Genomic DNA, 25676 nt, shown 5'->3' on the forward strand with positions numbered 1-25676 from the left:
TTGGAATGCACTTCCTCTAGGGGTCCAAAATAGGACAGTTACCCTAAACTGCATCTCCGGACGAAATTTGAAAAAAAAATCGCGGGGAGCCGTAACTACATGATATAGAAGAAAATGAATATAATATCTCGTCGAATGCATTTTTTTCAACTTCCAATGAGTTGGCAGCGATAAAAGTAGTACGCTGATATATAAGTTGTACATATTCAATGTATTAAAAACAGTATGCATATCCTTGACGAAAATGTGTTTAGTGGAGGGAGATTTTTTTCATTCTCCCTGATTTCAAAAAATCCAGATCAAACCAAAATTTCAAAATCTGAAACTCGTACGTTTGAGGCTAGTAGCACATAACATATAGGCATCATTGCAGTGAAATGTGGTCCTCCCAGGATTTTGTAACGCTAGCGAACCTAGCGGTGGAAGTCAAGCTTTGCTGAACATCGCGCATAAGATAGAGCAGCATCGCATGCTTTGTCGTCTCTTTCTTTCGCCTTGGATACACGGGAGAGCCGTTCGTCGATTGTTGATACACGAAAAGCCTACTTTGAAACTTCCAGTTTGTTCTATGATTCCTATCTGTTTTGTGCTAGTAGTATTCATATAAACTTTTACCTGGATTGGTAATTGATAAGTTTGTTGTCTCCTGGGAAAGTTTGGATCTTCCGAAGACCTATAAATATTATATCACTAAGTTTCATATAAAAGGATTTTTTAATACATTCGGCCATGGGCAGGGATGGCACAATGTGCATATATCGGTTTCCGTGCATTGCAACTTTAATTCCACATGTAGAACCATAACATCAAATACCGCGATGTTTTATAAAACCCAACTCTTGCAAGCTGAAATTTATTGCAAAAGAAGGACATGTGTGCATTCAATATTGTCAGATTAAACATAAATAAATAAGGTTAATTCTGTTTTTACACGATTTTGTTTCGGTTGTAATTTTGATCGTGTGGCTTCAATTTACGACCAAAATCCATGTAACATTTCTCGCTTAATTTTTCAAAAGGACCCAAGTAACATTTTTTTCATGAATTAATTTGAGTACTGCAATCAAAAGCTTTTATGTTGTTCTGTTGATTGCGCTATTCAAATTAATTCATGAAAAAAATATTACTTAGGTCCTTTTGAAAAGTTAAGCGGGATTTCTCTAAACCCCCTTAAATAAAACAGAGAAAAATCAGATGGTTATTCATATAGGGTATCTGTTCCTATATCAATAACAATAAGGCAATGCGCATATGAAATGCATTGATATCTCACCCAATAATCAAGAAACATGAGAATAATTATGCTCGGCTTACGTAATTTTTAATTGACAACAATTTGGTAACTTCAAAAATGAAAATATTATCACATTATAGAAGTATTTAGCTAAAAAACATCATCACCGCCATGTACCTATTTCAATAACATTCAAAAATAGTTAATCCTATGCTTGTACCTATATCAATAATACTGTTTCCAACATATAATACACACACTATTACTTGTGTGTATGGATATGATTTCAGTGATGCCGAATTCTTCAATGGTTTGTATTTGAGTTAAAATAAAATTACAAAATTGCAGTTTTTGTTGTAGTTTTTCAACTTATCAGTTTAATTTAATGTTTGTCATAGATTATTTTTTCGATATACCTTATTTTACAAACATAAGAGTTGAATTTCACAGTGATAGTTCATTCAAGCATTTTTGAAATAAAAATCTAGGTCGGCAACCCTTGACAGTACTCTCAGCCATGTAAACAGTTTAGAATACGGGCAAGGATAATTTAAACGTTGTTCGAAATAAACCTATATCAAACTATAGGAAACCGCGTTGGTTTTTGAAATATAAAATATTTATAGTGAAAATGTGATGTGCTTTATGTGTTGTGAAGTGAATTTTGAAAGGATACACTTGTGTTAGCTTGAAATTGAGTGGAAAACAACGGCGTGAAAACAGATGAATCTGCTAGTAGCAATCGAGCAGTGCATCAAACCATCAGTTCAGAGGTAGGAAAACGAAAATAAAAGTGCTTTATAATTTTATCTTTTAATAATTTGATTCTTGTGAATTGAAACATTACTTAAACAAAATCTTGAATAATATTCCAAACATTCAAGAATGTGTTCCATCCATTCTAGACCAACATTTGAAAAGGGCGTAACAGCCAAAATTTATTCCTTCGGATTCCTTGCCTACATATATAGCCATCTACATACACGAAAAACGGGAGCGATTGAATTTTGGCTGTTACGCCCTTTTCAAATGTTGAACTAGCATTATTGTGTACCTACGATGTGAGAAATTGTGATTAAATTGATTTTTCATTCGGTTTATCGGCAGTTGGGATTAATATACGGGCTGTTATTAATATGGGAACAGATACCCTACGATGAACATTTTAGATGGGAGCAAAAGTGAGAAAATGTAAATCGTGTTGAAACAGAATCCTCTGCATTTCTTCGATATATATCAGTTACGGCTTAAAAAGGTCGTAACTTCAAAACGGGCCTTACGATTTTTTCAAACTCCACCCAGAGATGCAGTATAGCTGATCATAAGTCGACCGATTCTGTAAGTTCGATCTTATGTCTTATGCTTTCATGCTCGAGATTTATTGTTCACTATAACGTGTCGTAGCAAATAACGAAGAAGGGGTTCTAAATGTGAAATTAAATTCAACTCCATTATTATTGACAACGATCTTCAGCTACTGATCCGTCTTAAAAATGTGAGGCGAAGGCAATACCAAAGAACTCGCGATCCCGCGTTGAAAGTTTTTTGGCGAGATTTGCAAAAAGAAATTAAAAAACATTTCGCTATTCTGAGAAATGCCAACTTTGAGAATAATGTCTCGAAGTTGGATCCCAGTTCGAAACCATTTTGGAAATTAACGAACATTCTTAAAAAACCTCAAAAGCCATTTCCAGCGCATAAAGTCTCGAAGTTGGATCCCAGTTCGAAACCATTTTGGAAATTAACGAACATTCTTAAAAAACCTCAAAAGCCATTTCCAGCGCATAAAGAGGGAAATAAAATTATATTAACAAATGGCGAAAAGGCTCAAAAACTTGCTCAGTAGTTCGAGAGTGCCCATAATTTCAGTCTATAGACCTATAGGTCTCACTAGTCCAATTGAGGATCAGGTTACACGGAGCTTCGAAGACATTCTCAACCAAGAGAATGTTTTTGACCGTTCGTTGGGAACTAATTTGGATGAAGTGAGATCTATTACTAGAAAATTTAAAAATATGAAAGCCCCGGGTGATGATGGTATTTTCTACATACTTATCAAAAAACTTCCTGAGAGCTCTTTATCCTTTTTGGTTAATTTATTTAACAAATCTTTTCAATTGGCATACTTCCCAGATAAATGGAAAAACGCCAAAGTTGTTCCAATTTTAAAGCTGGACAAAAATCCAGCTGAGGCTTCTAGTTATCGTCCAATCAGTTTGCTTTCTTCAATAAGCAAACTGTTTGAAAAGATTATTTTAAAAAGAATGATGGTCCATATTGATGACAATTCTATTTTTGCTGATGAACAATTTGGTTTTCGCCATGGGAATTCAACCACCCATCAGTTATTAAGAGTTACGAACTTAATTCGGCTCAACAAATCTGAAGGATATTCGGCTGGAGTTGTTCTTCTTGATATCGAGAAAGCATTTGACAATGTTTGGCATGAAGGTTTGATTGTAAAATTGATGAATTTTAATTTTCCTCTGTACATTATTAAACTGATCCAAAATTATTTATCAGATCGCTCACTGCAGGTAAACTATCAGAATTCTAAATCTGATAGATTTCCTGTAAGGGCTGGTGTCCCCCAAGGCAGCATACTGGGGCCCATATTGTATAACATTTTTACTTCTGACTTACCTGATTTACCACCAGGGTGTCAAAAATCTTTGTTTGCAGATGACACAGGTCTCTCAGCCAAAGGGCGAAGCCTTCGTGTCATTTGTAGTAGATTGCAAAAAAGTTTGGATGTTTTCTCCTCTTACTTGCAAAAATGGAAAATTTCCCCGAATGCTTCCAAAACTCAGCTTATAATTTTCCCACATAAGCCGAGAGCTTCTTATTTGAAACCTTCTAGCAGACATATTGTCACGATGAATGGGGTTCCAATTAATTGGTCTAGCGAAGCTAAATATTTAGGACTTCTGCTAGATCAAAAATTAACTTTTAAAAATCACATTGATGTTCGCCAAATGTAACAAATATATTAAGTGTCTATATCCACTTATAAACAGAAAATCAAAACTTTGTCTTAAGAACAAACTTTTGATTTTCAAACAAATTTTTAGACCTGCCATGTTGTATGCTGTGCCAATATGGACTAGTTGCTGCAATGCCAGAAAGAAGGCACTTCAGAGGATTCAAAATAAAATTCTGAAAATGATTCTGAAGTTGCCTCCGTGGTATAGTACCAATGAACTTCATAGAATTTCTAATATTGAGACATTGTAACAAATGTCCAACAAAATAATTTACAATTTTAGTCAAAAATCGTTGCAATCTTCTATTGCAACGATTAACTCCTTGTACCCTTAGTATAACATAGGAAGTTTAGTTTGTAATTCCTACACTGCCGTCATACGCATATTTGTCCCATGTTTGCTGGGATTTCCTATGTACATGGGACAGTTATGCATATAACGGCAGTACATGGTTCAATTCAACCAGAGGAAAAATTCTAACTGCCAGAGGCAATTGAAATGTATTAATAATAACTAAAAATATGACATAGCAAATAAGGATGATAGTGTTAAGAGGTGTTAAGAAAACACGGAACACCTAGTCTAAGAGATGAATGCATGTAAGGTACACTGGGGGAAGTGGAAAAAGGGGGTAAGTGTAAAAATCGACTCGAAAAATTGGAATTGTGCATACTTTACAGTTTTTACCACATCATAACATTATGCAGGAATATTCTTTGATGCTCACACTAATACTATGTTGAAATTTGTATAATACATGCACTAACACGGTTAACGCTTGAACTGTAATTTTAGGTTTCGCAAAAAGTTGATTTTTGCTTTCATAAAATCAATTTTTATTTGCACCAATTGTCCTTTTTTCAAGTGAATTTATATCACAGGTGAGCATTATAAAACAATTAAACTAATCCCATTCAATTGGTAGTGGTTTGTACCAAGAACGCAAGTAATTCAAAGACTTAACACTTACCACAGGTATCAAACACTGCGGGGGAAGTGGATAATGTTCTAATTACGCAATTTTTTTCTTCCCGCCAGGGTTTATTTCGATAGCTGTGAATCTTAATATGTTCCTTCTTTGTTATCATTATGATTCCAGTGGTGATTGGACTAATATAAATGAGAAAATGCCTGAATCATCCACCTATCGGTATTGATGCCTTTCACATGTTTTACATGTGGAAAAAAATATATAAGAAGGTTAAAAATAGCACCGATATGCATATGCCAGTGGAGATATATCAGCTTCCACACTGATATTCTTCCCTCCCCCTTCATACGGGAGCTTGGCAGAAGGAAGGTCGTGTGATGTGTGCCATCACAAATATTGCCCTCCGCTCGCTTTCAAATCGACTTTTTATAAAAACATTCTTCGTGCCTGCCGTATCCTAACGGAACTATCAATTCTATACTTTCGCCTCTAATTCTATCATGAACATGTACGTCCAAGTTTGGAAGATGATATTAGCATTTCCATATCATTGTAAGTTGATTAGTTTATAACCCTGTAGGTCCCATTTTTCCTTTAAAAAGTGCATCTTTGGGGCGAACATATAGATTTTACATACACTTAGTGTTCGAGAAGGCAAAACCAGCCCTCCCCTAGCTATAACGAGAATTCCTTGAGGATTTATTCCGTTAAGGTAATGAAATTATTCCACAAAAGATACTCAGAGCAATTATCGTATTGATTTTAGTTATATGTAACTATTCATCACTATTGAAGGTCAAGGTTACATGGGTTTTCCACTTACCCCATCCCACTAGGGTAAGTGGAAAAAGAACTTCTAATTTTAAAATATATTTCCATAAATTTCAAGCGATCAAAATGGTATGAATTACCACACAGTTGGTGCAAAATTGACTGTTTTTGATAGCCCATTTTGATTGAACGCATTTAGATCATTTAAACTGGTTTTATACTAATTCAAACATGCACTATCGATTTTTCCTTTTCCACTTCCCCCAGTGTACCTTATTAGATAATTAGCAAATAAAATTAGTAAAAAAAAGGGGGTTCTGCAGGTAGTAATCCAGCTAAATTTCAGTTCAATTTCACCAAGACCTAACTTATTTTGAAAAATAAAAGTATTCTTATTACGGAGCTGCGCATTCTTATTATAGAGGGCCGCACTTTGGGGATCACTGGTTTACATTATGCGCATATTCTTATTGAACTGTATTGGGTATATGAGGATATTGCCAAAGACTTGGATAATTGGCTTATTATGAGGATATTGCAAGGACTTGGTTGATCTGGTAGGTATTGTGGGCTGAACTCGAGAATGTTTTGGAGTACGTTGAGCACCTCGTACTCAGGAAAATTCAGTTTACATGATACGCATATGCTTCTTGAATCGAATTGCGTATGCATCGACGATGAGAACATTCCAAAAGCCTCGTTTGATCTGGTAGATCACGTTGGCTGAACTCGGGAACGAATTTTAGTACCTTGAACATCTCGTTTTCAATCCAATTCAGTTTACACGGTGTGCATATGCTTTTTTAACCGGATCTGGATAATTAGGGCATTGCAAAGGTCTCGTTTGATCTGGTAGATATCGTGGGCTGAACTCGAGTATGTTTTGGAGTATATTGAACACATCATTTTCAAGAAAATTGAATTTGCATTTTGCGCATATGCTTTTTGAACCGGATTGGGTATATGACGATTATGAGGATATTGTCAAATACTTGATTGATCTGGTAGATATCGAGGCCTGAACTCAAGAACGATTTTTTTTTAATGGAAACTCAAAGACTTTTTGGTGAAAATTTCAAATAATTTCCCGTGGAAATTTTCAAATATTTTAAGATTTTCAATATTTCAAGATTCAATTTCAAGATTTCCTTCGAAATTTAAAAGAAAAAGAATTTTCGGTTGAAAAAAAAATCCCGGTAAAAAAATCAAAGAAAATCTTGTAAGATTTCCGGACAATCTCCTGTAGAAATGCTAAAGATTTTCCCATGAAATCTCCAAAACATTTGAAGTAGAAATACCACTCTTAGGTCTTCAAAATATTGTTTAGAAAACTTGTTCAGAAGATTTTTTCTGCTAAACACAGAATAATTTCCTGGGATAAACCATTAGTGAAATTCATTAGATTTTTCTGGAGAAATTTGGAAGTTTATTCCATTAAAGTCTTGCAATCCAGAAAAATCCTAAAAAAATCAAAGCAATAGACGCAATAAAACACAAATAACGCCGTTTGCGTCTATTTCGGAATAGGTGCTGCATTGATCGTCTTCCAAAAAAATAAAATAATGAAAAGTCATTTGTATACACCCCCGTCCCCCTTCGTAGACAAACGTAGACTGTTTGTATACCCCCTCCTTAAGAGTCTAGGAGGTTTATGGACAGCCCCTGAATCAACTCCTACTAATTGCAGCGAAGGCAATCTTAAAGCGTCTCATGGATCATCCACGGATGCAATTTCTTCCATTTGATTCAAATTTTACACGTTGGTTACTGTTTTCGTTTTAGTAAAAAAAAAAATTAACGAACAGAAAAGCATGCATTAGGCACCACCCCTTGCTTCGTGAAATCCCGTTGTTATTTTTGCAACCAGACGCCTGAGAAGATAGTTCAGAGAGTGTGTTCACAGGCTGTGGCCGCGTGCCTTTATGGCCTTTACACTAGTCCTGATTAGGTTAGGCTTACCAGATCAAATGTTCTGAGAGGAGAACAACTTTGGTTCTACCGATGGGTAAAAAGGAAGGCATTTCTTACGTAATTGAGGTCCCATCAGATTCAGTATGCTACGAAACAAAACGGAATAATTTTTTTCCGCAGAGTTTTTTAGACTGTTTTTTTTTCGTTGGACAACGTCTCTTTATTGTAACCTCCGAGCTGGTAAGCTGCCTCTCGGAGGTTATAAATCAACAGTTCTAAGTCATCAGTTGTTCTTATTCGTCGTCTGGAGTTTGGAGAAAAAACACCCAACGTAGAGTAGTCCCACCATGGACGAAACAAATCAGGTGTCAAATCAGAATTTTAAATTGGGGACCGTTTCAAGGTATGAAACTTTTGATTATTTGCGTTTACCAACCAATCCCTTTCATGCATCTCAAACACAGACTCGGAAGCCTCCTTTCAAGAGGCTCGGAAGCCTCCTTTCAAGAGGCTCGGAAGCCTCCTTTCAAGAGGCTCGGAAACTTCCTTTCAAGAGGTTTGGAAGCTTCCTTTCAGGAGGCTCGGAAGCTTCCTTTAAAGAGGTTCAAAAGCCTCCTTTCAAGAGGCTCGGAAGCCTCCTTTCAAGTAGCTCGGAAACTTCCTTTCAAGAGGCTCGCAAGCCTCCTTTCAAGAGGCTCGGAAACTTCCTTTCAAGAGGCTCGAAAGCCTCCTTTCAAGAGGCTGGGAAACTTCATTTCAAGAGGCCTCAAGCCTTCTTTCAAGAGGCTCAGAATCCTCCTTTCAAGAGGCTCAGGAAGCCTCCTTTCAAGAGGCTCAGAAGCCTCCTTTCAAGAGGCTCAGGCTTCCTTTCAAGAGGATCGGAAGCCTCCTTTCAAGAGGCTCAGAAGCCTCCTTTCAAGAGGCTCAGGAAGCCTCCTTTCAAGAGGCTCAGAGCCTCCTTTCAAGAGGCTCAAGCCTCCTTTCAAGAGGCTCAGAAGCCTCCTTTCAAGAGGCTCAGGAAGCCTCCTTTCAAGAGGCTCAGAGCCTCCTTTCAAGAGGCTCAGAAGCCTCCTTTCAAGAGGCCTCAGAAGCCTCCTTTCAAGAGGCTCAGAGCCTCCTTTCAAGTGGCTCAGAAGCCTCCTTTCAAGTGGCTCAAGCCTCCTTTCAAGAGGCTCTGGAAGCCTCCTTTCAAGAGCTCAGGCCTCCTTTCAGAGCTCAGAAGCCTCCTTTCAAGAGGCTCGGAAGCCTCCTTTCAAGAGGCTCAGAGCCTCCTTTCAAGAGGCTCAGAAGCCTCCTTTCAAGAGGCTCAAGCCTCCTTTCAAGAGGCTCAGAAGCCTCCTTTCAAGAGGCTCGGAAGCCTCCTTTCAAGAGGCTCGGAAGCCTCCTTTCAAGAGGCTCGGAAGCCTCCTTTCAAGAGGCTCGGAAGCCTCCTTTCAAGAGGCTCGGAAGCCTCCTTTCAAGAGGCTCGGAAGCCTCCTTTCAAGTGGCTCGGAAGCCTCCTTTGAAGAGGCTCGGAAGCATCCTTTCAAGAGGCTCGGAAGTCTCCTTTCAATAGGCTCGGAAGCCTCCTTTCAAGCGGCTCGGAAGCCTCTAAATAATTTTCAAAATGCTAAGAACCCTCATTTTGCGACGTTCGGAAAGCCTCCTTTCAAGAGGCGAGGAAGTTTACTTCCTCGAACCCTCCAAAAGTCTTCAAAGTTCTATAGGAAGCTGCATGTATAAACTAAATTTGAATTGGAAAGTATCACACAAATTTTCGGTGACCTTATTGGTGGCTTATTTTCAGTCACATCGAAAAAAAGGGGTACCTCAATGAATGTAAAAGCTTGAAGGGGTACCTCTTAAGAAACAGGTTGAGAACCGCTGGTATAAAAGAAACAAAATGCGCATAAATATGAAGGGTCTGCTTAAACACAAGCCTGTCGGGAATATATGTATTTCCATTATATTTCCTTGGAAAATATGTACGTATAGCAAAAGAAAGGTAAGCATGCAAATATTAAGACTGTTTAAAAAAAATGTAGAAAGAAAAAAAAATCATGCATGGTAACAAACAACAGAACAAGCCATTTAACACATATTTATGTTTGCTACAACGGTGAGATAGGCGTTGCGTCAAGAATGCGAATTAAAAAATTTAGTAGTATTATTGAATGCTGTTATTTACCATTGGTTCAGTGTGTTTAAATTGTTTTCCGTAGAAAAGGACCAAGACTCAGACAAAGAAAGTAAAGAAATCAGACACGGTTATCGACCTGATTCCTGAACCATTATGTAAGCGATCATAAGCATCTCATGATACGATAAAGCACATGGAGCTGCATTAATGACATCGCCGAGGCGTATTTTTATGATGAAGTCCTGTCCTATTCGTACGTAGTTTAAATTGTAGTAAGCAAAAGTGGAAAATGGAACCACGCTACTTACTTTTAGTGATACTAGCTGAGGGTCTACGTCTGACCCAGAGATCCATTCTTCCGCCAATATGGACGCCTCATCGGCGAGCGTATCCGGGTAGAGATCCTCCTGGAAGAGCTCGCTCTTTCGAGGCACAATCATTGAGATCACCTGGCACAGGCCACCGTTGTTGAGCCGGTAGAACCGCGCGAGTTCGCAGGTGCTGACATCACATCCTCGCTTGGGCATCATACCGATGGCTCGCTGCGAGTCTGGTGTCTGGAACTGATTAATGTAATGCACAAATGGTTGCTCTGGTGTCACTTCGAAGTACCGAATGACCGAATCGCCTTTACCGCACAGGTAGATCATATTCGTATCCGGATCGTACAGCGGGAACATCACTCCATTGGATGTATCTAGATCTACCATCACGATGGGGTCGCCCAAAGCGTCCGGCGCTCGTAGGGAATACTGTCGTTCCGAGGATCGATTGAAGCCAGTCGTAAAAATGAGTCCGTGTCGTAAAAATATTGCACGTGTCGCCTTCGATCCTTCGTGTGCAATAGCCTCGGTCAGAATTTCTCCCGTCCGGGGGTTGAGTATGCGGATTTTCTTATCTTTACATGTGGTCACCAGTTGCGACCCGTCCCAGTTCCAGCAAGCGCTGTAGATTGTATCCGGATGGCATTCGATCAGCACCAGCGCCTCACCGGTGCCAACGTTCCAGATTACGATCAGATTGTCTGATCCGGCCGTGAGGAGAATGTTCAGGGCTGAGGGATGCCATAACACCAGACCTACTCGCCGCTGGTGGTGCACGAGATCTACCACGGGTTCGGTTAAGGTTCGTGTCAGTCCGCCGTCTGGGATCTGCCACACCTGCGAAATAAATAAAACTTCAATATGTTGAATTATCTAAAGCGTGATTTAGAAGCAATGATTTGATTGTATAAAGCTCGATGGCCACGTAGCGTTTTTTCAACGCTATGTACACGCGGCGGTAAAGGGACGCAAGTGTGAATCGCAAAAAAGCGGTAACGCAGTGTCGCCGCGCCAATTCACACCTGCGTTCTTTTCACGCTGCGTGCAAGTGGCGGAGAGCAAACGCTACGTGGACATCAACCCTAAGAAGACAAAAAAACTGGTTGACTTTAATCAATCACGACAATTGCGTAATTATCACCTTGAATGTCTCTTTTATGACCATTTGGTCTTTGAGTCCCCAATCAGACTCTCGTTTTATAAAGATTTCCTTAAGCAAGTGGCAATTATTAGAGGAATGGAAATCAACGAATTGGGTCCTGAAGCCTCATCTAGTAGTTGGTTGCAAGCAATAACAATAAAAGTCGATAACTATAAAAGGCGATCACGTGCCTGATCCGGCATTTTCTTCAATTTCAGCATAATCAACATCTGCAACCCACACTCCGGAAGCAATGATGATAACGACGCGTTCTATGCACAGCTTGAACGTGAGAATAGCAGCCAAAGCCACCACGTCAAAATTATCATAGGAGATCATAGAGCTTAGGTTGGCCAGAAGGAGGAGCTTAGACCGACTATTGGATAGTTCACCACCCACCGGAAGACGAACGAAATCAAGCCACGACTAATAGAATTTGCCGCCTTCCCTATGGCTATTCGCAGTACCTAGTTCCAGCACACCATTTAGTATCGGTACACCTGAAGACCACCACTGCAAGCAGAATGACAACCACATTCTGATTGATGGACCTCACTTATCCGAAATTATCGACGTAAGGACCTATCGTGTCGCTAACATCGGCTCTGAGAACTGCGTCCAAAAACACCCGTCATTAACAATGCCTTTGTACGCCATAGAGCGACAGAAGCAACCGGATGTCGCCAATGCATACGCGCAGCATCTCAAGGTAGCGTTGCCGGATAAGGGTAAGCTCGATGCGGCCCCTCTGGAGGACTGCTGAAGTACAGTTAAAGCAGCCATCAATGCGGTGTACAACGTCGGGTATGTGGGACGAAGTCGATGAAATAATTGGTCCGACAAAGAGTGCAGACAGATTCTAGAGGAGAGGTCGATACGCGGGCGGACGCGTTGCAGCAAGACCCGGCAGAACGTGGGACGGGAAAAGCAGGTCCGCATCTTTCAGGAAACGCCGCCTGAAAGAAACGGAAAAGCCGCCTGAAAAGTACTATCAGAAACTCAACGCATCCCGCAAAGACTTACAACGCATCCCGCAAAGACTTAGATGTCATCCAACAGCTCAAGTACAATAAAGCTGCTGGTAAGGTTGGTATCGGAGCTGAGCTCATCAAGAAGTACACTGATAGTCAGAATCTGGGAAACAAAACTGCTACTGGAGAAGTGGAAGGAAAGGGTCATATGCCCCACTTAAGTCGAGTCAAATATGACACACTGACGACGGCCTCACAGTTGAGGTCGAAGTACGTATCTGTAAAGATAACAAAACGTGGTGATATTGAAGGTACTAAACTCGTCTTAGACAGTTGAGTATAGACCGCGTAAAACCATAGAAAATCATGGACGAGAACAGCTTCTCAGGAAGTTTACAAGACTGAAAAAAACGATTGATGGTGTTCATTGTTGTTTGAAGATTTCGGATGAACACCAGCCGGAGACTACGACAGGGTGATGGACTTTCGTGCCTGTTGTTTCATGATGTTGTTACAGTAGCCGGGAAATCAGGAGAATGTTGAAGGCCTTTATATTTTAAATGTTGAAAGCCTATAAAAATGGCCTTCAACGTCAGTATCAATTTCGACAAATGTGCACAAATCAAGAGCTGCCTATGCAAAACACACCAATTTACAATTCCAACGTGAAATACTTGTTGCTCTACGCTTGTGAAACATGGTGTGTATCAGTGGAGAACACTCAACGACTGCATGTGTTCGTTCACCAACTGATCCCTGCGCTACATAATGCGAGCCTGTTGGCTTCACAATTGGATATCAAACACCGAAGTCCATCGTCGGTGCCACCAGAGGCCAAAATACCAACTTAAATTCGGGAGAAGAAGTGGGGCTGAATGGCTACACCTTACGTAAAGGCGGGAGTGAAATTTGCAAACATGTGTTAGATTGTAACCCAGCAGGATATCGCAACAGAAGCAGACCCAGAGGTTGATGGAGGAACCTACATACAAAAAAAAAAATAAACCAAAATCGAAGTTGGGAGCATGTTAAAGAGATGTCATGCAGGATGGAGATCATTCGACCCTTTGTACCTGGTCTCTAAGGCGACCGCTTGGGCTGGTCCCCTAAGTAAGTTAGAAAGTTCAACGTGAAATCTTCACTGCTATACGCGAAACGCATTGTAGGTGAACGGTTCGGCACTTCATCCCATAGCTCCTATTTCCATCCCATCAAAAACAAAGCAATGAAAAGGAATTTGTTTTGTTTCTTATTTTTGTGATTTTTTTCACCAGTGAGCACGCGGGTTAGCAAAAAGGAGCGACAAGATTGGTTCTGTATACAGTCGCCTCTCCACATCTCGATATTGAAGGGACCATCGAGATAGGGAGAGATCGAGGAATGGAAGGAAAGTTGAAATGGGTACTAGATCGAAAAATGCTCGTTGCTATGAAAAACGACAACAAAACAAATGCCGTTTCCTGTTGTTGATTTGTTTGTCATTGTCCAAAGATGGCCTAGTAGCCTAAAAATTTGATCATATCGACATAAGGAGAGTGAATCCAGAACAAAATATGATCAGAACACATCGAGATAAAGAGATATCGAGATAGGGAGGTTATCGAGATGTAGAATGCCTAAATGTATGAATATTGAAGGGACCGAGGAAACCATCGACATAGGGAAAGATTTCGAGATGGAAATCGGAACAGTTCCCCTACATCAGTAGAAAATGCTCAATGTATGCTAGTGTTCATCAACACCTGCGGCATAAGAGCGTGGCATCCCTACAACTAGATCTCTGAACCTGGGCTTCAACGACGTTGTCACACGAAGTTTGGGAACGGATGTGGAGATGAGTCGGTCACACCGATGTAGGAAATTAAATCTATAAAAGATGGTTAAGTTAGAAGCCAGCAAGACTTTACCCGCAGGCTCATGACAACATAGCGTCAACAAAAAACGGATTTGTCTACCAAAATCTAATCAAATTGAAACACGTAGATTATAGTTAATTTATTTGTAGTTAATTCTATTGTATTTTATCCTCTTGACAATGTTTTTACCTTGTAGTGATGTGATATTGTATTTATGTTTTTTATATCATCATTGGGACTGTATCTAGTCGTTGATGTAATTCAAGAAATAAACAGAAATGAAAGAAAATAAAGGAGTGTTTTGCTGATTATGGAAAAGGAGTTAACATAAGTGCAGTCTGCTTTTTCAACGTTTCGAGTCCTCGATTGGTGATGATGGACAACCACAACATAAGTATTGAAGACTAAGCCAACGCTTTAACAGCAGAGACTCATAGCGTGAAGTAACCAAGAATTCGTTACAATTAGGAAGCATTACGATATTAAACCAATGAAATATAAATGATTCTATACTTAAAACCTACCTTGACTACACAGTCTTCTGATCCGGAAGCGATCACATTATCGTTGTGTGGACACCATGCAATATCCAGTACAGGTCCTTTGTGTCCTCCCACCAGGGCATGATCTGCTGCGATACGTCCAACCTAAAAAAGAAACAAAATAGCATGTTTATTAGAATTTTCGATTGCTTCATTGCAAATTATTTATTTATCTAACCAATCACCTTGGCAAGCAAAAGATCTGAAAGCGCATTCCCTAATTCTCCCTAGTTTCCCATGATGATCGCTACATATTTACGTATATCGCAATCAATAATTTTCCACCCACGTTTTACCTTCGAAGGGAAATATTGAGGAAAATATTTCGGGCATACGTCTTTATTGCTAAAAATAGTTTTGCGCACGATCACCGTCGGTTTGTCTCGCGCACCGATGAGGGTCACGTTCACTAACCTACATCGCTTTTCTGCGACTCATCATCGCCGATGCGCAGTGGTCTCGACTCGAGAAGGTAGTCTAGTACTGATTGATTTCTTGTTTACTGCTATGCAGTATTGAGCTCAAATTTGAATGGTTTTGTATCCCGGATGTGATCATCGATATATTTTTGATTTGTTCATTAGCTTCATTAAATATATTTTGACTGTGTTGATTATGGCGTTCCGAATCTTTGTTTTCTTCATTTCGAGCCCTGACATTCCAGATACAGTAGCCGTTCGATAACTGCAAAATGTTTACTTTTCAGTTAACGAATGTCGTTCGATAACTGCAACGCATTCTAGACGTCAAACGGTTGTCAATCGACGTCAGATACAATAAAAGTGCATCTAAATGTGCAGCGCAATGCAGCTGTCATTGAGTTTGACACCAGTTTGAAGTTTAGCGGTCCGATTACTGCAAAACTGTTGCAACTATCGAATTGCTGTTAAAAAGCATTGTAGTTAAATGACTTGCAGTCAGGCTTGTAAAATGTCATCTGCATGTCATTTGACTAATTTGTTCATAACTTTCTTTAGAAGCCAAATTTATTCCATAATTTTAGATGTACTCATTACGCTTGAGTAGGGCTATATTTTTGTCCAAGGGTACATTGCTCTAAATATAACATCTGAGGCTGGAGAGTGAAAACTCTCCAAAATGTCACGTGTCATTTGACATAATGTCATTTGAATGACATTTTGCCTCCCGCGCCCCAGATTACATATTTACACCAATGTCTTGTTTGACAAAGTTGTAGGCACATTTAAGCGCTATAAGTTCGTCATACATCATGATTTGATAGCTACCTTCTGGAAAAAGTTCTGGGAAAATTATACAAACGAATGCAAATGACATTTTACAACACTGCTTGCAGTTATCGAACGTCTACTGTACCGAGTTTTCAATCATAGTCCTTATTGCGTTGCCGGGTCGATTGCCAAACATAAGGTTCTCTTTTTCTTCTTTCACCATTTTTCGTATCATTGGAAAGGCTTCATTAAGTTACCTTACCGGGGTCGCGTTACCTACATGCCGTTGGTGCGGCTGCCACTGCAATACAATGTTTCGTTATTAGCTGATGTCAGAAGGACAATAGTGCCCAGGGTGCATTACCAGATTAGTACGCAACCTTTAACTTGCGTTCTTTTGTCATTGGTCGACCCGTAGGAACTTGTGGGGATAAAAACCGTAGGGACACGTTGGGCGCCAATTGTAACAGCCGACTAGCTCAGGGCTAATTACTCTTAGGGCCGGCTACCACTTAGGGAGGGCTCACAACCACAACAGAAACAATAGAAGGCCACGATACACCAAGAATGGACCCTTTTTCCGTGAATAAAGTGACGCAACACAACTAAATAGTCTTCTACATCGTCTCAAGAAGGTATAGGAGAAGTAGGTGGGAAAGGTAGGTATAGGAAAGGTAGTTGAGGCCCATTCGCATGCGAGATAGAGGGAGGAATGTTGGTTTACTTGCCAGTACTGGATACTGGGAAAGGTAGATTTGAGTAGCTTGGGTGGTTCTTTACATCAGACGGTCTCGAGCGGCCTCAAGTGAGGTCTATACCTGTACTGCGATGGCGTTTATTGTGGTAGAATCACCTCTGAATGTCCTGAGTACTTGCCAGGTTGGTTGTAACGATGATTAGGACAAAACTGTAGGATGACGTCCCATGGATTGTGAGTAACAATCGGATATTGGGAGGACTCACAGAAGTGGGCTGGTCCCACTGGACCTCACAGAAGCCCTTACCTCTAAGGCGTAAGTTGCCGCACTCCTACCACGTGCGGCGTGACAATATCGTTGTGACTTGCCGGCCACCAGCCTATGAGCTCGCCACCGTACGAAATTTCTGGTGCGTTAGGGTTATCCGCCTGCACTGTACCTTATCACTGGCGTAACACTTCCACTATCCGAGTCAATGGTGTCCGCGTCTCGACGATTAGCACAGTCGTGATACCGGAGCCGTCCAAACGAACGTCTACTGGCACACACCTTGGAACTGTTGGACATCATCTTCGATAATGCCGCAACAGCAGTCGAAGCCCTCTTGCACGCATAGTCGCCATGGCTGGCGAAGGTCAGCTTGTCGTCTATTACGACCCCAAGGAGCTTCAAATTCCGCTTTGATGCAATCGCGACTGCACCCACGTGAATCACTGCATGTTGAACCGCGGTTGTTGACGGTAACCACCTCCGTCTTATGTTGAGCGAGCTGCAGGCCTCTAGCGCTCATCCAATCCTCCACCGTGCTGATCGCGTGTGCTGCGGTCAGTTCTACCTCGGGAATTGACTTCCCGTAGACCTCCAAGTTTACGTCATCTGCGAAACCGACGATCTTAACACCAGGAGGGAACTTTAGCTTCAGAACCCCGTTATACCTAAGGTTCCATAGTACTGGGCCCAGTATTGAACCTTGTTGAACTCCTGCGGTAATAGGTACGCTTTTCTGACCGGCATCGGTCTCGTATAATTGTACACAGTTCTGGAAATAGCTTTCCAAACACCGGCAGGCTAAGGCGGTGTAACAAGAGCGCGATGGCATCCCAGCTTGCGCTGTTGAATGCGTTCTTCACATCAAGTGTCACTAACGCACAGTATCGAATACCTCGCCTTTTCTGTTGGATCGCCATCTCGGCGGTCTTTACCACCGAGTTAATAGCGTCCAACGTCAGCCTGTGCGGTAAGACGCGCGGCTACAAAGGGCCCTCCTTAGCCGTGCGGTAAGACGCGCGGCTACAAAGCAAGACCATGCTAAGGGTGGCTGGGTTCGATTCCCGGTGCCGGTCTAGGCAATTTTCGGATTGGAAATTGTCTCGACTTCCATGGGCATAAAAGTATCATCGTGTTAGCCTCATGATATACGTATGCAAAAATGGTAACCTGGCTTAGAAACCTCGCAGTTAATAACTGTGGAAGTGCTTAATGAACACTAAGCTGCGAGGCGGCTCTGTCCCAGTGTGGGGATGTAATGCCAATTAGAAGAAGAAGAAGAAGAAGAAGAAGTCAGCCTGTTGAGGATGATCCTCTCTAGCAACTTGCCCGTCGTGTCTATAAGGCAGATTGGTCTATGCGCCGATAGGTCGCCCGGCGGCTTCCCGGCCTTCGACAACAACACCAGTTTCTATCCCATATTGCCTTGTGGTGCAGGAAACCAGAGACGTGTGGCTCGGGACGGGAATAGTACCTCGATAATCCTCGCCAACCTATCCGAGGACCGTTCGGGAGGTGAAGAGCTCCCTTTGGTCATGGCCATCACTATCCTGTAGGCGTCACCCCACGGATTCGCGTTGGCTCCTTCGCATAGGTTGTCGAAACACGCTCTCTTACTGCTCTTGATGGCCTTGTTAAAGACCAGTTTCTACCATTTCTCGGCAGGGCTTTCCTCGGCATGGTGGCGTCACACGCGCGTGATAGGACAGCTACCAACGCATCCCCGCTTAGACCTTCAGTGTTGGCTTCCAGTACCAGGGCCGCGGTGAAAACTTCGCTGTTGAAGTGATTGGTTCTCCACCCCCGGACCAGACAGGGATCCCCGGACCTCGGATTTTGCACGCCATAGTCGATCTTGAAGCGAATTGCTAGATAATCACTATGGGTGTAACCCTCGTCCACCCTTCAGTCCAAGTCTGGTGCCAGACCAGGACTGACAAACGTTACGTCAATCCATGACTCGACCCCGTTCCTTCTGAACATGCTAGCGGAACCATCATCGACTAGCACTGCGTCGAGCTTCGCTAGCGCCTCTAGTAACGCTTGACCCCTTCGATTTGTGCAGCGGCTGCCCCACTCCACTGCCCAAGCGTTAAAATCTCCTGCCATGACGACCGGCTTACGACCCACTAGGTCAGACGATAGCCTATCTATCATCTGATTGAACTGTTCTAATGGCCACCTTGGTGGGGCATAGCAGCTACATTAAAACACACCATTGACCTTAGCTATCACGACACCCTCAGCAGATGAGTGTACCACCTCTTGGATCGGGTACTGTTCCGTCGTGCAAATAGCCGCCATCCTAGACCCGTCCGCCACCCAATTGCCGTTATCGACAGGGACGTTGTACGGGTCGGACAGGAGGGCGACATCAGTCCTCGACTCCGACAGCTGCTGGGCAGTTACACAGTGGTTAAGATTAAGCTTTGTTACTTGCACGGCTTATTCTTATTTTTCTCTCCGATGGGACATAAGGTGGTTACTGGCTTGCTTTTTGCTGGCGCAGATAAGGCACTTTGATGCCTTATCACATTCATGCGCCTTGTGCCTTTCCTCACCACAACGACGACACAGGTTGCTACGGTCTGGGCCCTTACAGTTGTAGGACCGATAGCACTTGTCCACTGAAGGCGGCTGAAGTTTGCTCACTGGGCATACTGACCAGCCGATCTTCAACAGCCTCGCTCCATTACCTTTTTGCCTTCCGCAACCGGTAACCTAAGGTAGGCTACCGGTAATCTAAAGTAGGCTAAAGAGTTATTTGGTTTTGCTTCACTCATTGTAACTGGGTCCCCCTTATGGCTGCCGTCGAATCCTCCTGGAGTAGTCGCCTTTAATGATCCCATGGTTATCTTTACATGCCTTACGGCATGCAGGAAGGTAATGCACAGGTTGACACTTTCGTGTTTAGAGCCAGATCAGCGCAAGTCAGGAAAGGGCATCTGAGCCTACTCCCACCAAGCGGGCAAAGCTTGGTGGCAGGATTGGACAGCGTGCTACAAGGCCCGCCACGGTTTTAAGGGACGAAAGACAGCCTAGCCATTAGCCCATTCGTCGTTTTGAGTCAGTGTCACCAGGATCTACTAAGAGAGTAGAATGTCAGACTGCCAGCCCTCGCTTTCATAATATTGTATCATCAGTATCATCCCAACTGTTTATTGAAGCCGAAACTGATTAAGAGGCGTGCTTTGGAAAGTCGGCGTAAGTCATTTCTCAAAGCTATAAATAGCAGTACCGTAATCCGAGGTAACTTTGATCACCGGGGTAACATTGATCAGTTTCACAATTTTCAAGAAATGAATAAAATATTATTTTCTGTTGACCTTGAGCTTGAGCTTAATTTACTGCCTGTAGTTGCTACTGCATTATAACCAGATCAGCTGTTCTTGCACAGATAACCAACAGATGTTTGCTTGGGAGAAGCACCCATCTTCAATGCACAAGTACTGGTGATCTCATTTGTTAGGTCATACTGGCGCCTGCCACGTCAGAATGTCAATGTAGTGAAGGGGAAGGAAATGATTATGCAAAGACTCGCCCACTGCAAGCCGAATATACCTCTGCACTTGCCACGAGTTCATATGGAATTTATTGGAATTTTTGGGTTAGGTTCGAGAGGCAGAGGTTCGTCTTGGTTAACGAGCTGCCAATGTGATAGATAGGAGAAAGCAACTGATGGAATTTCTAATTGGATGTAGGAAACGAGCTTTTTAGTTTATTTCCAATTCTAGCAGCTACAGCCAGAATAGTTACAAGTTGAAGGTATGGGATAGAAATGGAAACGGTGTGGAAGTCTATTTCCAGTTCTAGCGATTGCTATTTTTTTTATTTTTTTATATATATATTTTTTATAGATAAATGATCGAAACGTTTCTTTGTGTATGTATTTATATAGCTTTATTGTCTTTGACCAGAGATCGCACAGACTAACCACATCAAACAAATATAGTACTTTTACGTCCTCGAGACGAGCCAGCCTTGGGCTGAATTATTATTATTTAATCAGACTAAGGCCTTGGGCTGAAAGTCTCGCTAATAAAGACAAAAAATACTTTTACGTAACACCTAACGGACTAGTAGAGAATACTTCGTTTCGTGAGAAGTTTTCTCCTTACAAAGGGAAGAATCGAAATCACACAACAAACGCAAATGTACATAAACGACTGATGCCACTAATCGTTACGGCAACGATGTGCATTGTTCATATTATATGGTGGCTAATGATGATAAATATTCACCATTACCTATAGACGAATCCAAGTAAAAATAAGAAGAAGACGCACGACGGTGTTAACTTTGACAGATCCTACAGCACAGCATAGGGAGATCATTTTAAAATGCTTATAATAAATTCTAGACAAATTGTAATTAAAATCTGATTGATGAACGGTACCGAAAAAGTTCTGAATTACGTATCTGGAAGCTTATCTCAATTTTTTGAATATTTTCCAAAAATGTATCTATCATACAGTTCGGAACTTTTTCCGTTCCATACATCAATCAGATTTTAATTACAATTTGTCTAGAATTTATTATAAGCATTTTAAAATGATCTCCCTATGCTGTGCTGTAGGATCTGTCAAAGTTAACACCTTCGTGTGTCTTCTTCTTATTTTTACTTGGATTCGTCTATTCTAAATAATCGAAAATTATTTTGGATTGTTGAAGTTAACTATTGAGGACACTCATCTGAACCACTGTGGTTGGGAGAATTTCCACGAACGCAAACTTCGATGAAAACTCGTACCACCATCGCTAGTTCTTGACGATTTTCCACGTTTGACCTTAAATTTTCATCAACACGCGCGGGTGTGTTTTCGTTGTTTCCCGACGGTTCACCGTTTTGCGCTTGGGTGACTTTGAACCTGTTCGATTCTACGCCCTGATGATGAGACACGCGCGCATACTGACACATCACGGCACGGCCCTCCGATGCGATCGAGAGACCTTTCTGCTCTTTATGGATTTATAAACGCTCGTCGGTGCACCAAAAATAGATTCCACAGCCGCATCCCTTCTCGCTCGGGAAGAAATTATTTATTTTCGAGTTGTGACTGTAAAGCACGAGGAAAGGAAACGCGTTCGTGTTTGCCATTTCCTTGCGTTAACAGCCAAAATAAAAAGACCACGATCTTGTTTATTGACCAAAATAAGCCGATGCCGGTTGGCATCCGCTAAGCGAAGTGGGCATACCGACGATGATGATCTTTGCCTCATAGCACCTGGGACTTAGCGAGGCGCGAAAAACGTGACAATCGCAATTTGGAAGGTTTGAGGGATGATGAAGTGAAGCGGAAAGGTGATGTATGCAATTTTATTATTAGACGGTAGAAAAAAAAATTGGGTCAAAGTCAAGAATCTGAACATTGACATTTCTAACAAAGAGGTGTCAGATACTAGGATATTGAATGTGTACATCTATATTTTTTTTGCTGACATACATCTTGGACGTTTGTTTACACTTTGGTTATAAAGCCGGCTCTCGGATACATAAATCGAATAAATTTGGTCAAAGTGTAATGTTTAATCCTTATTGAAGCTGAAAATATGATCAAGATAACTTGTCATGTGACATCATGCTTGAAGTGAAATGAACACCACGTCGTTTCGACACCTCGAAGAAGGTTTTGAACTGTTGCTTTTGGACACATTGGATCTATGACCGAATTAAACGGCACTTGCTTTCAAGTTATCCTTCAAAATGTCCAAATAAATGAAACGATCCATAGAACTATTGATGAACCTTAAGTGGTTGATGCCGTTGTCACCTATGTAGAGCACTCCAAACCAAAACATGACCTCCACTTTGCTTCACAGTCGGTGGAAATTTTGTTGGATCCAATTCTATAGCTGTTTTACGCTATTCCCTAACCAGTCCGTCGTTGGTCCCGAAATGGTTAAATTTTCTCTCGTCCATGAATATGAAATTCATCTAGAACAGCTCAGTCACATGTTTATGAGCATACTCCAGTCGCTTCTCCATATTCTTGACATAGATTCTTCGGCGAATTGCGATCACGCTATCCTTCAACGACTATGGTATCCGATATCCTTCCGGATGGTTCGCGGACTGATCTTGGTGATCGCACACTTTAGGGGTACTATCGTTAGGATTTTGCCTAATTTCGTGGAGAAGAATGAGATTGTGATGGTCAGTGAGCTTCGACGGCTTCGACTTACGGCCAGTGTCGGAAGCGTTTCAAGTTCAAGTGATTTTGATTTTTATATGTGTAAAAGCCATTTTTCTACAGATCAAACACTTTGATGCGGAAAATTAATCAAACTTGCTAGAAAGTTTTATTAATCTCTTTATAGTATAGCTAGATAACGCTTTCCTATAAAACACTGTATGTACTAGATATTGATAAACTGACAGATCATTATTTACTGGAAATATTTTCTAAAAAGCCTACGAGAATCTAACATTGTTTATGTATACAAGAGTGGGGCGTCATGGTCATTTTTTCAAATCAATGGTTTTTCGAAGCCTTTCTGGGTCCTGAACAACTGTGCAGAATTTAGGAGAGATTGGTTGCTTCCTCGCTTTCCGCATCGCGTTTGAAGTTTGTATGGAAATTAGTATGGGAGAACGTATATTTTTGCATTTCTACTACTAGAGGTTTCAGTTAATCGTAAACCAAGTGGCACATTGCGTTAAAGTATAACCCAAAGGATGCCGAAAAACTTTGTTGAAGAAGCCACGTTGCTGGAACGTCCACGAAAAAAGTTATAACGCTTCGAAGATTGAGTGTTTAAACCATATGCAAAAAATCCTTTATTCTGCCAGCACTGCCGAACTACGTAGACCAATAATTCAAGACAAAATTTTCAAAACGACTTATCTGCTTTTGTAATCGTATAATCAAACGACGATTTGACGAATCTGATAGCTCTCCCACGCAAACTAACATCATCAACAGGTAGCGGAAACCTTCACCTACCTATTGATGGTGTTAGTTTGCGTGGGAGAGCTGTCAGATTCGTCAAATCGTCGTTTGAATCTTTGTTTACAAAAGCAGATAAGTCGTTTTGAAAATTTTGTCTTGAATTTAACTGAATGTTATTTCAAAATAATCGATCTTATAGGGCTATTGAGCTAATGGGAGCTGTCCGGAATTATTTCACTAATAAAAAAATCCGACAAGAAGGAAGATGGGTTTTGCTCTTCGATAACCATAGGTTGTCCGGTAGTGCTGGCAGAAACATTAATTTCTTGCATATGGTTTGAACAATCAATTTTCGAAACGTAATAACATTTTGTGTGGACCTTCCAGCTACGTACCTTCTTCGACAAAGTTTTTCGGCATCTTTCAGACTATATGCTAACGTATTGAGTCACGTGATTGATGATAAATTAAAACTGTTAAGAGCTAAAATGTAAAAAAGTACGTTTTCCCATACTAATCTCCATGTAAATTTGAAACGCGATGCGGCATGCGAGGTTGCAACCAATTGAGCCCATATTTTGCACAGTTGATTGGGGTCCCAAAACGATTCAGAAAAACCTTGATCTCACTTGATCAGACGAAGTTTGCGTTTTCCCATACAACTGCGCCCCACTCTAATGTATACGCTCAATGAAAGTTTACAGTTTGTCTCTAAAAAAATCAAATCCATAGAGAATTTAAAAAATGAAATTCCCTAATAGCCCCTTGCGTGAAACCCTTCAGAAAGAGTACGTATAAATAATTTATACGAAGAAAAATTTGTTTTTTCTCAATATTTCTAAAAGTAATTTACCACTTCTCAGTGTGATATTGGCCTTTAAAAACACTTTAAAATTAAGGCATGATTTGACGTTCTTAATTTATCAGGAATATCACAATTCATACACATTCCTTGCCTGAAATTCTGATAATGTACTAATGATATTTCCAAGACATGATCATTTTGCAAAAATGCATATAGAATGGATTTTTTCTGTGTCTTACCACACAAAAAATGTATTCCTCTAATAAGACGCACCACGCATAACCACGATGCTACAACGATCGAGCGAAAAACGCTCAACTGCAAAAGTCTAAGAACTACGCGCTCGAAAATAGACCTATGGTGAATAAAGGTCTATTTTTACCCCATCCAAATTTAAGATATGTAAAGTGTTGGTTCAGGTTATAGACATTTTTGCTTCGCTACACTTTTACTTATTCACACACAGTTTCCGTCTTGTGGATGCTCTTCAAGTCCGCAAGTAGGAATCACCACCCTTTTGCGTTTCGCCGGCTTGTTTGTAAAAGCAAACGAAAACAGCGAAACTTTTCTGTTGTGGTCATAGGCGAGAAAAGATGCATGATTCTTTTCTTTTTTTCGGAATTGCTTCCGATCTGCTGATTACCGCGATCCACCCGCCACCCGCAGCTTCTCCTCTGGTATCGAACGAACTCAGACGTCTAGCTGGTGCGGTAGGTTAGAGCATACGAATAATACGTGGATGTTTATGGTAATCAGAGGTATCTGTTAAGTAGAAAAAGCACATCAAACGCTAAATTGCCGATGCTAATCAATTGGTGGTCGGTTTTTTATTTACTTCTCTTTCGTTTTCGTTTATAGCGAAAATCACTTTTGTCAAAATTTTATATGCTCAGGATTTTGTAGATTTTTTTATTTATCTGAATCCTGCTAAATTGATATCCTATTCTGTATTTTAGCAAAATTCCTTCATATTATCCAGAATTCCAGTTTGTATGGTAAAATCTAATTTTTGGTATTAACCAACTCTCGAAGATGGCATAAGA

The 25676-nt window shown here is 41.0% G+C and overlaps 1 protein-coding gene across 5 annotated transcripts in view; it reads right to left on the minus strand.

Annotated features, from left to right (window-relative positions):
* Positions 1-25676, minus strand: part of LOC134211535 (coronin-1C-A) — a 98411-nt gene that overhangs the window by 7699 nt on the left and 65036 nt on the right. For all 5 annotated transcript variants that reach the window (XM_062688470.1, XM_062688471.1, XM_062688473.1 and 2 more), the window contains exons 3-4: positions 14766-14888; positions 10259-11110 (exon numbers count right to left, since the gene is read on the minus strand). In XM_062688470.1, coding sequence (XP_062544454.1) covers positions 10259-11110; positions 14766-14888 — 975 coding nt within the window. The remainder of the gene's footprint in view (positions 1-10258; positions 11111-14765; positions 14889-25676) is intronic.

This window comes from Armigeres subalbatus, chromosome 2, assembly GCF_024139115.2.
Source record: "Armigeres subalbatus isolate Guangzhou_Male chromosome 2, GZ_Asu_2, whole genome shotgun sequence".
Lineage (NCBI taxonomy): Eukaryota > Metazoa > Arthropoda > Insecta > Diptera > Culicidae > Armigeres > Armigeres subalbatus.